The sequence below is a fragment of the Exophiala oligosperma genome (assembly GCF_000835515.1).
Source record: "Exophiala oligosperma strain CBS 72588 unplaced genomic scaffold supercont1.5, whole genome shotgun sequence".
Taxonomy (NCBI): Eukaryota; Fungi; Ascomycota; class Eurotiomycetes; order Chaetothyriales; family Herpotrichiellaceae; genus Exophiala; species Exophiala oligosperma.
Genome location: NW_015622822.1, coordinates 1,402,031 through 1,416,725, shown reverse-complemented (window position 1 = coordinate 1,416,725; position 14,695 = coordinate 1,402,031). Strand labels below are relative to the sequence as shown.

Below are 14,695 nucleotides of genomic sequence, written 5' to 3'. Positions count from 1 at the left end.
TATGAGATACATTGGTTCTTGTATGTTGAATTGTCGCTATTCCAACTACATGGCTGACATGTGGTGTTTAATTTTCGAGGGATTGATTGATCTGGGCCACCTCAATACGAGTTAACAGGAACTCGCTCCGTAGGCGAATGTGGGAATCACGTGCCGTCACAGGGTCATTGGTAATTCTAACAATTTTGTTGGCTTGAAGTGTAACGAGTGCAGTGGGTGCAGAAAAAAATGAAGCCACCCGGAACGGTGGAGAGACGAGGGCTATTCCTGTTCCTGCATGCCTAGCGATAAGCTTAATTCACACGCTTTGTTCACTGGTTGGGGCGCTTCTGGCCTGCTGTCCTACGCCCGCCCTGCGCCTGGCCATCAACGTACGACGCCTCTATTATCCCCAGAAACTTTTTGCGCAGTTGCCCACTCGATTTCTCCCTTCCCTCCCCAGATCTTCATCCACGTCGGCGCTCGCTGTCCATAAGGATAGCCTGAAGCCATTCCTGTCTCGTTTCCTTTCGATCTCTCCCTCGCGCCATGGTTCAGCGTGTTGACACCATCATGAACGGAACCAGTCGCGTTAATGGCACCAATGGCCACCACAGAGATTCACCTTCCTCACGATCCTCGCGCAAAGCCTCCTCACCAATGGCTCCAGCTTTCATGACCTCCGCCCCTGGAAAGGTCATTGTCTTTGGCGAGCATGCAGTTGTACACGGCAAGGCCGCAATGGCTGCAGCCGTCTCCTTACGATCCTACCTCCTGGTCACTACACTCTCCAAATCTCAACGCACAATTACTCTAGTCTTTCCAGATATCGGACTAGACCACACATGGAATATCGAAGATCTTCCATGGCATATCCTTTCCAAGTCGTCTCGAAAACCTCGATATTATGACATGATCACTACTCTTGATCCTGAGCTCGTGGAAGCGATGCAGCCACACATTGAAGAGGTGTCTCCTAACCTCAACTCGGAAAAAAGAAAACGTCACCAAGCAGCCGCTTCCGCTTTCCTATACCTGTTTCTGTGTTTGAGCAATCCTACAGCTCCAGCTTGTATATACACCCTCCGCTCGACGTTGCCAATCGGAGCAGGACTGGGATCCAGTGCCAGCATTTGCGTTTGCATAAGTGCGGCACTTCTGAAGCAGATACATGTGCTATCAGGGCCTCATCAAGATCAACCAGAAGAAGAAGTCGATATACAACTGGAAAGAATAAACAAGTGGGCTTTTGTTGGAGAGCTTTGCATTCATGGAAATCCCAGTGGGGTGGATAACACAGTTGCGACTCGAGGCAGGGCCGTCCTGTTCAGACGAGTTGACTACTCAAAGCCTCCATCTGCCACGCCGTTGAAGGACTTTCCAGAACTGCCTCTATTACTAGTCAACACAAAGCAACCCCGTTCAACGTCCACCGAGGTGGCCAAGGTTGCCACCATGAGAAAAAAGTATCCCGCCGTTACCGAGGCCACGCTGGACAGTATCGATGAAGTCACAATGTCGGCACATTCTCTTATCACATCTGATGGATTTGACCCGAGGTCAGAACAGAATATCGAGCACCTTGGTGATCTCTTCAGAATAAATCATGGGCTCCTAGTCTCGTTGGGCGTCTCTCATCCCAAGCTCGAGCACATCCGCGAGTTAGTGGACTATGCAGATATTGGTTGGACCAAACTTACCGGCGCTGGAGGGGGTGGTTGTGCCATAACTTTGCTCAAACGAGGCGTCAGCGAGCAAGCTATTCGCGATTTGAAAGATAAGTTCGAAAAGGCAGGATTTGAAGAATATACGACAACTCTTGGTGGGAGTGGCGTGGGTATCCTCTATCCTGCCGTATTACATAACGGGTCAGAAGAAGAGGGAGGCGATGAAATCGACCAACTGAAGTTTCTCAATGCCCAGGGGGAAGAGGGTATTGAGAAATTAGTCGGAGTTGGTGGCCTCGAGCGGAGGCCCGAGTGGAAGTTTTGGCATTGACAGTAATGTGGTGGTATTTTCATGGTTGTTTTATCAGCGGCGGCGCTCCGGCATGCATTGATTGATGTAATGATGGAAACGGATCCGTTGTAATTTCGAAGGCAAGCGACAAAAAGCTTGGTGTGTTGATAGTCTACATGTTTTATATGCAATCCAGCGGCATCATAATGATACGTCACGTGCATCGCGAATAACTCGCTTGAAGCATGTCAGTCGTTACCATTGTTCTTTACATACCATACCATCGCCACACAGATTTCAAAGATTTGTTTTCCACCAATGTCGATCTGGGTGTCTGTCGTACCCTTTTTTTAGTTTCACTGCGAATTCCATCCAACAATCAATGTTGGTTTCGTATCGGCACCGTCCGTCGCCTTGAAAAGACCATGAACCTGGCCCAAAACTGGTGACCACGCACTATTCGCTTTTCCGAGCAGATTATCATCGCATCCTGTGAGAGACTGCACTGCAAACGCCATGTCCGGCAAGTCCTCGAAGTCCAAGTCAAAATCCTCCAAATCAAGAGAACCATACTACGCCGTTTCGCCGCAATGGAAGGACGTCTCGCCAATTCCGCTCATCGACGGACCTCCCGGACAACAAAAAGATCCAGGACCGGCCCTCGCCACGATAGCGTACTCTCCGCGTTACAGCGAGGCAATGTCGTACCTTCGTGCCGTCATGGCGGTAAACGAGTTCAGTCGTCGCGCCCTCGATTTGACCGAGGACATCATTGGCATGAACCCGGCACATTACACCGTCTGGCTCTATCGGGCGAAGATCCTAAAGGTGTTGTGGGACTTGGAGGGGACGTCCATCGAGGATGGAGTCAAAGTTGAACTCGAGTGGCTCGACGGGATCAGTGAGCGGGCATTGAAGAATTATCAAATTTGGTAAGTTCTGAATCCTTCCTTCTTCTGTCACTGTATCGCTCTTTGCGTGGTTTTTCCCCTTTCGTCGAACAAGAACACAAAAAAGCCACCGATTCGCAAGGATAAACGGCAGTTTACACGTCACGACGAGTCTGGGTCAACTCCATGGCTGATCGAAAGGGCACGTTATCCCTTTTCTCATCTAGGCACCATCGTCAACTTCTCATGTCTCTCCTCCCGACCATGCCGAACACGGAACCGGGCTTCCTCTCCCACATTTTGTCCTTTGACTCGAAAAACTACCACGTCTGGACGTACCGCGCCTGGCTGTGTCGACGCTTTCCCGACCCCCTCCTGAACACGGACGTGGAACTCGACGCCGTCGACGCCCTGATCGCCCAAGACGTACGGAACAACTCGGCCTGGAGCCATCGGTACTTTGTCGTCTTTGGGGCCGAGGAACTACGGTACATCGAGGAGCAAGGAGGAAACAGGAAAGACGTCCTCGCGAGCGGATCCCTCGTGGTCGACGAGGAAGTGGTCGAGCGTGAGGTCAACTACACCAAGGACCGGATCGCCTGGGCCCCTCAGAACCCGAGCCCGTGGAACTACCTCAAGGGCGTGGCCAAGAGGGCGGCGGTCCCCATCGGAGATTTCCAGGTCTACTGCGAGTCGTTCGTGGGAGGACGCAACGCGGACCTGATGGGCGACCAGGTCCGGAGTAGTCACGCGATCGACTGGTTGGCCGACATTTACAAGGAGGACGGCAACCCACAAAAGAGCAAAGCCTGTCTGGATGCTCTGGGTCAGAAGTGGGACCCCATCAGGAGAAAGTACTGGGAGTATAGGGCACGACAGATGGGGGATGTATGAGAACTGGAAACAAAGACACGAGATGAAAAGAGTCCTCCAAACATTCGACTTGGGAATGGGAGAGAGCCCGGCCTTGATTGGTGTCCCATGATGGCTTCATATAGAGGCATTTGATAATCGTGATGAGATAAAGACTTGTTAACGGCTATGTGCACAAAGTGTACAACGGTATAACTAGACGGCCCTTCCTGGGTACCGACTCTGGGTCGTTGTGTTGGCTGGCTAAATAAAATCGAAGCAACTACAGTCTTCGTGTGTGGGAAGGCCGTTACATTTCAGACGCTCAAACGCTCAATCTGAATCATCCGAATCACTCAATTCCTGCAACCTTCCTTCCTCCATGGCCTGTTGCACTGGGTTCGTGACGTTGGCGACACCAGTCGCCTTTAGCCTTTCGAATAGCACAAACAGTCTCTCGGCTTCGCGTTCGGCTTCTTCTCGACTCATCTCGGGTACTTGAACCGGAGTCTCTGCGTCGAGTCTTTGACCGGTTATCGGGTTTACCGGGACGGTCCTGGACGATTCACCGTCCTCGTGTCTTCCGATACTACCGCCCTGCTGCGGTGTTGTCGTCGTCTTTACGTTTTCAGGAATGGGAATTTTGTGGGTCATGAGATAGCCAGCCGCGTAGCCATAACCGATATTGTGGACGTATTGACTTGCGTCTTTGTCCGAAAGTTCAAACATCAATCCGGAGATCGCTTCTGATAGGTTCGTCAATCCAGTGGATGTCGTCAACCGGAGTAAATGAGATGCTAGGGATGACGACTTCCCCAGTGGTTGATCTCGTTCCCTGTCATCGGGGAGAATTCGTTGCTTGAGTTTAGCTCGTGCCTCGGGACCTGCCTTGACATTGATGTTTCGGAGTGTTGTCAACAGTGGGACTACGCTTGTTTCTAACTCGGTGGGCGAGTATGTCGTGACCGCCGCGGAAAGAAGGTTGATCAATTTGTCCAAACCGGAATCAAAGTCGGGGTCTTGTTCCGAGGTCTCGTCGAAGTCAATGTTGGCAAGGGCATTGACAATGAGACCGGTAGGAGGTTTTAATGGTGGTGAAAAGGGGGGAAGTTGTTTGAGGAGTTGGAAGAGGGGACGAATGGCTGAGGTGAATGACGGTCCGTGGCTTGGTGCACCACTCGTGACGTTGAAGAGAAGCTTCAGTGTTTCTTGGAGTGCGGGAGAGTCTGGATTAGTTGTCGAGGTTGTTGCGTTTGATTGATCAACATGCCGGTTTAGAAGTTTGATGATGTTCTCTGCGAGCCTGTGCTCGTCTAGTAGTATCCGTAGGTCGATTCGAGGGTCATACGTCAGGAGAAACAGTATCCGAGAAAGAAGAAATTCTTCATCGACGCTAGCGTCCTCGAGGGCATGTGTGGCTTTCTTGTCCAGTTCAAGACTTATCGAATGTTGACGAGTGATTGGGAGTAAAAGGAGGGCATTCGCAATGCATCTGAGGGATTCCTGGCGGATATCTGGAGGGTATACGCCAAATGCGTAGTATCCCAGTATTTTCACCCCGCTCTCGTTGTAGAGAGCAGAAACGTTGCTCGCATCTCTCCCTAAGACTTTGAGCCCTTCGAGGGCAGCCTGGAGTTGCGCATTCGATGAGACCTTCGCTTCCAAGTCATCTCTGAGCTGTGCGAGTAGTTTCTTGGCTTCGTTCCGGCTGGACGAGTTTGGCATTGAACCGTCGGTTGGCTGGTGTCTTGCTCGGTGACGACTTACTTTGACATCTATGAGAAGGTGACAGTCGTTTGGATTACTTCCACTTTCATCCAGACACTATTTTTGTATATCAATCAAGGAAGAGTTGGAATAGGTGGAATGAGGATGGAATACTTGGAAACCCTTGGAAATAGATCGGTCTGACAGTAATCTTTACCTTTGAACGCTCATCAAGGGCTGAACCGCACGGCAAATTACTGATTGTGTTGCTGTAGCGTTGAAGAATATGAAATATTACAAACACGTGAGGCATGGAATATATGACCAATTCAGTCAAATACTATATTGTACTCGCCATATGGCACGAGTACCCGGTGTCAAACGTGCTCTTCGTTCTCCAGACTGTCAGACGTGGCTCGTCTATCCTTGGACAGGTCGCGCTTGGTCGGCTTAAATCCGGAACGCCGCCTGATACGAGGCGGCGCGCGTAGACGCGTTGAGTGAGTGGCTGGACGTGTCGTACTGATTCTCTATATCCCAGACTGATGGCCCAAGTACCCCGTACTTTTTCACTACGAGGATGTCGTCGATTTCCTTCCTAGACTTCAAATCTTCACGTTATTCCTGTCGAGAGTCTGCGGGCAGCCTCATGATTGTTGTTTGGGTATCGTGAAGACTCCGCTGCTCTCTTATGACGAGACTCCCTTCCATCCTGTGATTGCCAATTCCCAGCAATCATGTCGATGCCCAGTGCACTACCTCTCAGTCCTCCGTCCACCTCTTCTCGCAGGAAAACGTCCCTACTCAAATCTCTCGCCAATGCTACAGGCACACCGGAGTCTCCTGCATCCTTTCCATCATCATTAAACTCTGGGTCCCGAAAACGCGTCGAATTCTCCCCCTGGACGAACACCCACGAATCTCTCCCCGGCCCCCAACGGCTCCCCTCCAGTTTGCCCCGAGCAAAACCTATCCCATCTTCGTCCGAATGTCAAAGTGCCCTCAAGTCGATTCTTAAGCCTGCTGCAGTCGGAGAGCATATCTTACAGTCGAGGGATGTGCGACCGTATGAAAATCGATCGATGAACGAAATGATGGAGAGCATTGTAAACCAGCTGTCACAAGACGACAGGTCAGTTTCGGTAGACGCATACCGGACGCTGGCCGGGGTTATCCGAGAGTATGACGAGATCCCAGAGGAAGCAGTCCTCAAGAGCAAGCTCACAACCATTTTCAAATACATCAAGCGGGATCTCCTCAGACAGGCAAAGCCGAATGAGTCTCAGATTGCGGATACCAATCTCATGACCCAGGCATTGAAAGTCCTTGTTATCTTTGTCTGGAACCGGGACTATGCATCTTTACTGTCCGACGAACATCGAGTTTTTATCCTGGACCGCTCTATCCAAGTTATTGCTGAACATAACGCTTCGAAAAGTGTCATCATCCACTACCTACATTTACTGGCGACACAGGATTTTCGCTCAGGCCTGGTCAACTCGAGCAACCGTGTCCCACGACTTCTGGAGGCCATGAAAGTGCTTCCGGAATACATCAAAGGCAATGGAATAGTGTCTGAAAGATTACTTGTCTACCAGAAGCTCCTCGAACAAGCAAAAGCCGCCATGAAAGCAAAAGCCGACCTCTGGGTTGAGGAACTTTTGATTGGTATGACGAATCCGTTGAAGGACATTCGTGACAAGGCCATGTCCTTGGGCTTGAAGGCTTGCCTTGTGTTTCCTATCTCATCGTCAATTGCGTCAACTGTACGAGCAGTTCTAGAACGAGAGCTCGACTCAGAACGAACCTTTAGTTCTGCCATGTGTCGAAGGCTTGAGAAGATGGTATCCACAAAAGAGGAAGTTTCCCAGGTACCGCAGATATGGGCCATTGTCATTCTACTGAGCAATGGTCTTGACACGCGCGTTGACAATTGGGCTGAAATGAAGGACTGGCTCAAGGTCATTCAACGGTGCTTCAATTGCAGCGAGACGGCTATCAGACAGCAGTCGATTTTGGCATGGAACCGACTTGTCTACGTTGTTCGACCTCACGAAGCCTCTGACACTTATACATCGATGCTAGCAAAACCCTTGGCTGTTCAGTTAGAGCGATCAGGAGCTGAGAAGGGTGTCAAGGTCACACGTGCACCGGCCGTATCGAGTTACTGCAACCTCCTATATTATGCATTCCGACCAGCCGCAACACACAAGCAGTACACACGGGTCTGGAACGAATACATCGTCAAAGTCATGAAGAGCTCTTTCTTCGACAAGAACACTGCAAACCCTGATCTTGCTTGTCGAGTTTTGATTGCATTACTATGGAATTCAAGCAAGAGCACCAAGGTCTGGAATGAGAACCGAGCACTCGAAAGTACACCTGTCGAACCCGAAGAACTTCCCACCATCGACTGCAAGTGGGTCCGCGCCAGAAGCGCAGCTATCGTCGAAATGTTTCGCGTTCTCTTCCGATACAGCTCTTGGGGCGCATCTGGACAATCGGACAGAGCATATATTGCTGTTGCATGGACTCACTTTCTGAAGGCAATTCGCGAGGCGAGCAGCAAGGAGATCAAGCCTTCTTCTGAAACCAAGCAAGCTACTGCTGTTGTAGTTGAGTTTCTATCGTCCTTGTGGTCGGAAAAAAGCAATAAACAAGCATGTGCTCAGGGATTGGAGCATGCACTGACTGATGCACAACTTCGACAGATAACGCGAGGGGTCCTTCAGGAGTTAGGCTGTGCTTCTCTCTTAGCTGCACTAGAGGCTCCCCAACCTGCACATGGGAGAGCTCCGATTATCTCAGAGATCTTTGTTTACATCGGTATCGAGATTAGGAAAGTGAAAGACCATGAGAGTAGCCGTCTGCACACACAGTCCCCCAAACTTGCGCTTCAGATTTTGAATGGACAATATCACAAAGCTCTGGGCTTGCTCAACACATGGTCGACGGAGGAAATCAATTCGGGAGAGCATCGCCATGAAAAGATGTTGGCCGAGATTATTGACACCGTCATCCGTCTCATCACCAGCACTTCTGAGCAAGACCTTTTGCAGAGTTGCGCTTCTCTGGCCCCAACACTTGAAGTGTTTTTGAAAGATGAGAGCCACTACTTTGGCAGTATCAAGGAGCCTGACCTGGAACAAGCGTACCAAAACCTCGCCAAGTTTGTCGCAAGTGTCCTCATCAGGATTCCGCCGACGGAGATTCTCGCACTGGACGGAGTCTACGCAGCTTTCTTTGAGACTACCAATGATACTGTTCTTGAAAGAGCTAGTGTGATCTGGGACAAATATCTCGCAGTGCATGATAACATCACTCTCGGACCGCGTCTCTCCGATGCTGTCTACAGCCTCGCAGACCCTATGTCTAAGTCATCAACTGGCAACGGGCATCTGGAGGATGATGGACATTGCATGCCTTCACCATCACGAGCCCCGGGAACCACAGCCGGCCGATCCCCAGAAAGAGATGGTTTCCTGAGTCCGCGAAGATTGGAAGCTATCTATGGTCCATCGCCCATCTTGGGTAGCCAGGGCTATCAACAAGTTGGGACGATGAATGAAATGGCACAGTCAAGCCCAACAAAACCATCTTCCAGACCTCGATCAAGACATGACGACTCCCAGATCAACTTTGTTCCGATTGAATCATCACCACCTGCAGATACCGAAAACGATTCTCAATCCCTTACAGCGCATCAGAAGGAAGTTCGCGATAGACAGCGTACAGAACCGGCAGTGGTATTTCCAGACTTGAGGTCCAGTCCTAGACCACAGAGTCGGTCGATGAATTATGGAGATTGTGAATTTGCCAGAAAGGCAGCAGCGTTGGATGAACGACCAACAACGCCCACTCTACCCGCAAACCATGATCAAGAGGCAGAGATCATGGCTTCCCCAACTCCCCGAGCTCGACATTCCACCAAAAATATAACCGACATCGAAGTACCTTCATCGCCACCTTCAATGGGCGAACAAGTTGGTGACAACCAAGGTTCCCCCTTGCAGACTCCCGCAGAAGAAACAAACATGGCGATTGACTTGGTATTGCAACCGGAGGTCATCGAAAGGCCAACGAATGCCGTTGAAGATCATGCGATGACTGATGACTCTGCAGTCGAACGTGCCAAAAAGAACATATCTCACCAGTCTCCTGCTCCTCTTCCCGCTGTCAAGACTGCATTAGTTGAAGCCACCGGTTCTCAGAATTACCCTCCTTCCACTGTTGATGAAACGCCAATAAACGTCGATGGTGAAGGTAAAGTAATGGATGCTGGCGGCCAAGTGAAGAGCGGAGTAGACAGCGACGACATCGACATGCTCAGTGCATCGCAACTCTCTCAAGATCTCGATCGACATCTTAGTCAGGTTGTCGATGTAGGTCCTATGGAACCTTTCGAGCCCAGCGAGGCTCAGGAAGAGGACAGCACAAGCTCCAACAGGAAACAGCGAAATACTCGCAAACGGAAGACTGTTGACTATACTCTCACAAAGTCAAAGAGAAGGAAATCAAAACCATCGCCTCAAACATCTTCAGATGTGGTGGAGAGCCAAGATTCGTCAAATGCAGACTCTAATGATGCCGAGTTGTTGGACTGTATTGAAGTTACGGGTTCGTTGGAGCCAGAGACTGACGTTCAAGCTACCGCTGTTGAAGAAAGACGACCTACCGAATCTGCGTCGCCACCTAAATCTCGTCGCGGAAGAAACAAAAGAAAATCACGGCTTTCTCGGTCACAAGAGTCTCGGCGTTCAAATGTCGAAGTCGTGGTCCATCCCGCTACATCACAAGTTGCTGAAGTAAAGGAGGCAACGACGACAGAAGAGGAGGGACTAGATGGGGTTTCGGAAGAACCTCAAAGCAGGGAGGATCATGACTTGGCAATGCCAGAGGTTGAAAGGATTGAGCGGGACAATATCGTTGAAGAGGAATCGGAGCTTCTTGTGGCTCCTCTGCCGGAGATGGTTGACGATACCGCTGGGCCGTCTACTGAACCGAGTATCATGTCATCCTTACAAGGCGTTCTGGAACAACTCAAGTCTTCGAAGCCAAGTGATGTTGATTTACGGATGGTCGACGATCTATGCTTTCAGATTCGATTTCAAGCTCAAGTGGTTACTCAACAAAAGGCAAACTGATGTCCGGCGAATACAGCAGGTGGATAATAAAGTCGCCGATTTGGGATGTGAGTAATGGTGTATGGAGGGGAGAGAGTATTGATATGGTGTTGGCTCTAGCAGATAAGTAGTAAATGAATTATACCTCAGGTACAATATGATATTAGATTGTATCGTATATGATTGCTGTCGACTCTTGTTGTTTCCATACACCAAGTCCTCTTGTCTCTTGTACAAATGTACGTATTTAGTGCTCGGAGTTTTGGACAATGGTGAGAACTAAAGGCCGAAGCGAAGCGGAACTGATTGTCGTGCATCTCCATCTCCATCTTTTCGCTCTCCGGTTGCGCGCCAATTCCCAATCACAGTCATATCTAATAAGTCACAAATCTTGGGAACCTCTTCTCTTGTGGTTTCTCCCCTTTCGAGTCATTACTTACTTGCCGCCACGACAGTAACCCCCCTCTCTCTCTCGACAGGACCATCTTTGTCAATTGTCGCTCATTTTCGGTTCTCTCCCCCGGAGCCCTTTCTCGTATCTCGATCGCGGAACCGAACTCCGTATCAAACATGGCCGCCGCAGTCAAAGCTATCAATGCGAAGATTCGCTCCAACCCAGTCAGCGATTACTTTTGCTCGACACGTACGTTTTGGATTGTTACCTTTGCGCTATTCGCTTGTGATCAAGAAGAAGGGGGGGAGGAAATATAATTTCTCCGGAACATGGAAGAATGATTTGGATCGGGCCCTGCGAAAAATCATATAGACAAAGACCAAAGAGACCAAGCTGACAATGTTTTGTGATTTTGATCAAAAAACAGATTTCTGGGGTCCTGCCTCAAACTTTGGTATCCCGATTGCAGCTGTCCTGGACACGCAAAAGGATCCTGAAATGTACGCCCTCGAGACCTCTCTCTCTCTCTCTCTCTGCGAGCAAAGTACAATGTCTCTCTCTCAAAGAGCTCTGGCTAATTTCTTTGATACAACAGCATCTCTGGAACGTTCACCGGAGCTTTGACGGTCTACTCTGCGACCTTCATGCGATACGCCCTCGCCGTCACCCCCAAGAACTACCTCCTCTTCGCATGCCACTTTGTCAATTTCAATGCGCAATTAACGCAAGGGTATCGTTGGTACGATTACTGGTAGTACGTTTTATACACCTCTCTCCTTTTTGTTTCTACATGGCTGCGGTCTGGACAAACACACACACACACACACACACACACACACACACACACACACACACACACACACACACACACACACACACAGACAACAGTAACGTAATGGGTTATACGGGCAAAAGAGATCGAAAAGGACGGTTTGTAGCAATACCTGTTGTTGTATAAAGCTTGTCTTTTGGGGGGTACACTCGAAAACTAGCTTTGTGGAACTTGTATTGCGCCACTGAAGGAAGAAGCGATTGTCGTGGGTGGGTGTGTGTGTGTTTGTGTGTTTGTGGTCTGTCGCGTGTCTTCTCGAGTCATACAAATTGAATGGACCACACAAAAAATACTAACGTGAGAACTTAACAGCGGAGGTGGTCAAGACCGTTGGGCCAAGATCCGTGCAGAGCAAAAGAAACTCGCCAGCACCACCGAGTCGATAGCCGAGTCGGCCAAGGACAAGGTCGGTGCCGCCGTCCAAGAGGCCAAGAAGAGTGTTTCGTAAGTGGCCTCGAGGGATTGGATGGAATTGGATGGGGAGAGAGTGCTGTGTGTGCTGTGTGAGAGCGTCAAAGCAACAAATCATACTTGGGGATGAGCACAAATGGATGGATCGCGTCATAAAGGTTCGTTCAGTCGAAAGGGCGGTTCAAGGTTAAATCCTTTTTTTTGAATGAATCAAGTACAAAAGAATACTATTATGGATTTCAACAAACAATCATCAATCGTGGAACGAGCATAGAGATATCTTGTAATGATAAACCGCATGCCATTGATTTCTCAATCGAAAACACACCATGGATCGACAGCTTGATGACTAGAAACACGAGCAGCAAAGTACTACTGTCGGTGTTGTTCCCATCTTCTAGAACCAACGGAGAGGGAAGTAATTACTTTGAAGCATAAAAGACTCGACAACCGTTCCCCATATTCATGTTCTGCTTCATTGGGCAATCCTTTGCTTTGCCATATGATGGTCAATGTTGAAATCACACCGACAACCCTTTGGCAGACTTGATTGAATTTCAAACAAGAAGAAACAAAAGAGAGCCCACATGATCCCAGGTCACCCCGATTTGTGTCCTTTGTCACTTATCCCCCCGTCAATACATCAATCACCCAGTCGATCGTGGCCAAACTTTTTACCTCTTCGGTCATCCCCATTCATTTTTTTTGGAAACTTGAAAGACCATTGCAACTTGCCTTGAACCCAAAAAAAACAAGAGAGAAAAGAGTAGAGAGTAAACAGTCCAAAGTTCAAAGTGACAACAAAATTGACGAGGCGGACAGTACCAGAACTAGACGACCGATCCCAAAACAATCTTCTGTCGATTCCGTTCGATTTTATTTTTTTTTGGTTGATCTTATGGGTGTTGTTCAAGTCCCCTTTGTGAAATTGTCCCACATGCCCTGCAACATACCGGGGGACCCTGGTTTTTGTTCGGCATAGGCCGACTTTCGTTCGTCGACGCTGTTACGTTTGTAGGCGTGCAGACCGGCGAATTTGGTTTCCGAACTCGCACTTGACTTTTGACACAAGACGAGCAAGGGAAAATGGGAGTCAGCAGTTCCCTTGGAGGAGTGATTTTGACATGACAAAAAAGTAAGAGTGTGGGTGAGAGGGTGTATGGGTCAACAGTGACAGGTACGGTCAAAAACTCACCCTTCTTCTACCAGCCGCTCCCGCACTGGCTGCAGGCCCTGTGGTTTCTGCCGCCACCTTGTTGGCGTTACCACCACTGTTGTTGTTGTTGTTGTTGTTGCTGGCTTCACCTTTGGTGGCCGATTGACTTCCTGAAGTCCCCGATGAGCCGGACAAGGTACGTGGTTTGAAACCCGACTGTTTGAAAAACATTTTTGGGATACTTCGACGGTTCGAAGTCGAGAGTCAAAAAGTGTCAAGAGTGTTTACTTTTGTGTAGTTTGGTGATCGATTATTGAAGGTGTCAGAGACGTCCAACGTAGGCCGAGAAAAATGGGTGGTTTGGTGTGATCGAAAGTATGTAACCACTTGTTCGAAAGGATGAATTTCTCAAGATATGAGTTCCTGAGAGAAGTGACAAGGCAGTGGCAAGTATTAGATGGTTCAGAAAGCACACGGTAAGGTGTGAGGCTGTCTGTCACATATATTCTGCAAATAACCCCCAAATGGTAGTTTGCATACAAGAGGGTGACGACGACGACGATGATGATGATGATATCAGTGAACTCCCTTTTGTCGTGTGGAACTTGTCAAATCGGTTCAAGCTTTTGAATGGTGACCAGAGAAAACACAAAAAGTCAAAGCGCTTTCGGACTGATTCGATCTCGAACAATGATGTAGTTCTTCAAAGATCGAAATGAGTTAATACAACAAGAGGTTCGTTTGTACTAGGGGTGGTATTGTAGAGATATGGTGACGTAGTTGATGGACTGGTCGAGAACCCTTTGTAGTTTCCGTCTCAATCTGTCAAGGGGGCCGTGCGAGGAGGAGTATCCCTTGTGAAAAAGGTTTATCAAACAGTGAGTGATTGTCTGGTTCAGTTGTCTGGTCACAAGGGGATATTTGGGTTAGGTGTGTATGTGTGTGAGATGTGAAAAGGAAGACGAGGAGCCAAAAATAAAGAGAGAGGGAGGATCGGAAAAGGCGAAGGATCGTTGTCTCCTGGGGTTCGTACTGGCAAGTCATAACTCGTGTGACCTCTCACAATGTTGCCTATTCCCCCCCTCGTTAAATCCTCGCTGGGTGGTAAGAGACCCTTCGTAAGCAAAGCCCAAACACCCTCTCGAGATGGGCCGGAACTGACAAAGTATGCATACGGAGTAAAAAAGGACCAGACCTAAAGGAGGAGGGGGTGGCCTGTCATCTTCCAATGACCACTCGATGTATGTTGACCTACTGTAGTTCATGACGAGCACTGACCATGAACGAACCAAAGTGCCGCCTCAAACACATGTCGAGGAGAGTCCTCGTAGAAAGCAATAGGTGGTTGATTGGTCTGTACCCCGCAAATCAGCAACTGTATCTTTGCAGTAC

General features: G+C 49.1%; 6 protein-coding genes across 7 annotated transcripts; 4 read left to right on the top strand and 2 right to left on the bottom strand.

Moving 5' to 3' along the window:
* Positions 1 to 417: 417 nt before the first annotated feature.
* Positions 418 to 2,140, top strand: PV06_05838 (mevalonate kinase). The gene has a single exon (XM_016406887.1). The coding sequence runs from the start codon at positions 529 to 531 to the stop codon at positions 1,975 to 1,977; it is 1,449 nt and encodes a 482-aa protein (XP_016262491.1). The 5' UTR covers positions 418 to 528; the 3' UTR covers positions 1,978 to 2,140.
* Positions 2,141 to 2,222: 82 nt separating this feature from the next.
* PV06_05837 (uncharacterized protein) lies at positions 2,223 to 4,029 on the top strand. The gene is made up of 2 exons (XM_016406886.1): positions 2,223 to 2,870; positions 3,056 to 4,029. Exons 1-2 carry the CDS (start codon positions 2,455 to 2,457, stop codon positions 3,720 to 3,722), a joined length of 1,083 nt encoding a protein of 360 aa, XP_016262490.1. The 5' UTR covers positions 2,223 to 2,454; the 3' UTR covers positions 3,723 to 4,029.
* On the bottom strand, positions 3,829 to 5,655 carry PV06_05836 (uncharacterized protein). Its single transcript, XM_016406885.1, has one exon. The coding sequence runs from the start codon at positions 5,403 to 5,405 to the stop codon at positions 4,014 to 4,016; it is 1,392 nt and encodes a 463-aa protein (XP_016262489.1). The 5' UTR covers positions 5,406 to 5,655; the 3' UTR covers positions 3,829 to 4,013.
* A 280-nt stretch (positions 5,656 to 5,935) lies between these two features.
* PV06_05835 (uncharacterized protein) lies at positions 5,936 to 10,654 on the top strand. Its single transcript, XM_016406884.1, has one exon. The coding sequence runs from the start codon at positions 6,125 to 6,127 to the stop codon at positions 10,529 to 10,531; it is 4,407 nt and encodes a 1,468-aa protein (XP_016262488.1). The 5' UTR covers positions 5,936 to 6,124; the 3' UTR covers positions 10,532 to 10,654.
* A 185-nt stretch (positions 10,655 to 10,839) lies between these two features.
* PV06_05834 lies at positions 10,840 to 12,404 on the top strand. 2 transcript variants are annotated; one of them, XM_016406882.1, is made up of 4 exons: positions 10,840 to 11,153; positions 11,332 to 11,404; positions 11,500 to 11,658; positions 12,049 to 12,404. In XM_016406882.1, exons 1-4 carry the CDS (start codon positions 11,081 to 11,083, stop codon positions 12,182 to 12,184), a joined length of 441 nt encoding a protein of 146 aa, XP_016262486.1. In that variant the 5' UTR covers positions 10,840 to 11,080; the 3' UTR covers positions 12,185 to 12,404. The 2 variants fall into 2 exon arrangements, with proteins under 2 accessions (XP_016262486.1, XP_016262487.1); XM_016406883.1 differs by having other exon boundaries at positions 10,840 to 11,404.
* A 37-nt stretch (positions 12,405 to 12,441) lies between these two features.
* On the bottom strand, positions 12,442 to 14,274 carry PV06_05833 (uncharacterized protein). The gene is made up of 2 exons (XM_016406881.1): positions 13,343 to 14,274; positions 12,442 to 13,206 (listed from the first exon to the last, which is right to left on the bottom strand). Exons 1-2 carry the CDS (start codon positions 13,532 to 13,534, stop codon positions 13,057 to 13,059), a joined length of 342 nt encoding a protein of 113 aa, XP_016262485.1. The 5' UTR covers positions 13,535 to 14,274; the 3' UTR covers positions 12,442 to 13,056.
* Positions 14,275 to 14,695: the final 421 nt, after the last annotated feature.

Excerpts from the sequence above, each read along its gene's own strand:
- PV06_05838 (XM_016406887.1), top strand. The coding sequence starts at position 529 with ATGGTTCAGCGTGTTGACACCATCATGAACGGAACCAGTCGCGTTAAT.
- PV06_05837 (XM_016406886.1), top strand. The coding sequence starts at position 2,455 with ATGTCCGGCAAGTCCTCGAAGTCCAAGTCAAAATCCTCCAAATCAAGA. Across the intron at positions 2,871-3,055 it reads TTGAAGAATTATCAAATTTG|GCACCATCGTCAACTTCTCA; the intron begins GTAAGTTCTGAA and ends TTTCTCATCTAG.
- PV06_05836 (XM_016406885.1), bottom strand. The coding sequence starts at position 5,405 with ATGCCAAACTCGTCCAGCCGGAACGAAGCCAAGAAACTACTCGCACAG.
- PV06_05835 (XM_016406884.1), top strand. The coding sequence starts at position 6,125 with ATGTCGATGCCCAGTGCACTACCTCTCAGTCCTCCGTCCACCTCTTCT.
- PV06_05834 (XM_016406882.1), top strand. The coding sequence starts at position 11,081 with ATGGCCGCCGCAGTCAAAGCTATCAATGCGAAGATTCGCTCCAACCCA. Across the intron at positions 11,154-11,331 it reads CGATTACTTTTGCTCGACAC|ATTTCTGGGGTCCTGCCTCA; the intron begins GTACGTTTTGGA and ends ATCAAAAAACAG. Across the intron at positions 11,659-12,048 it reads CGTTGGTACGATTACTGGTA|CGGAGGTGGTCAAGACCGTT; the intron begins GTACGTTTTATA and ends AGAACTTAACAG.
- PV06_05833 (XM_016406881.1), bottom strand. The coding sequence starts at position 13,534 with ATGTTTTTCAAACAGTCGGGTTTCAAACCACGTACCTTGTCCGGCTCA. Across the intron at positions 13,207-13,342 it reads GAGCGGCTGGTAGAAGAAGG|TCAAGTGCGAGTTCGGAAAC; the intron begins GTGAGTTTTTGA and ends TTGTGTCAAAAG.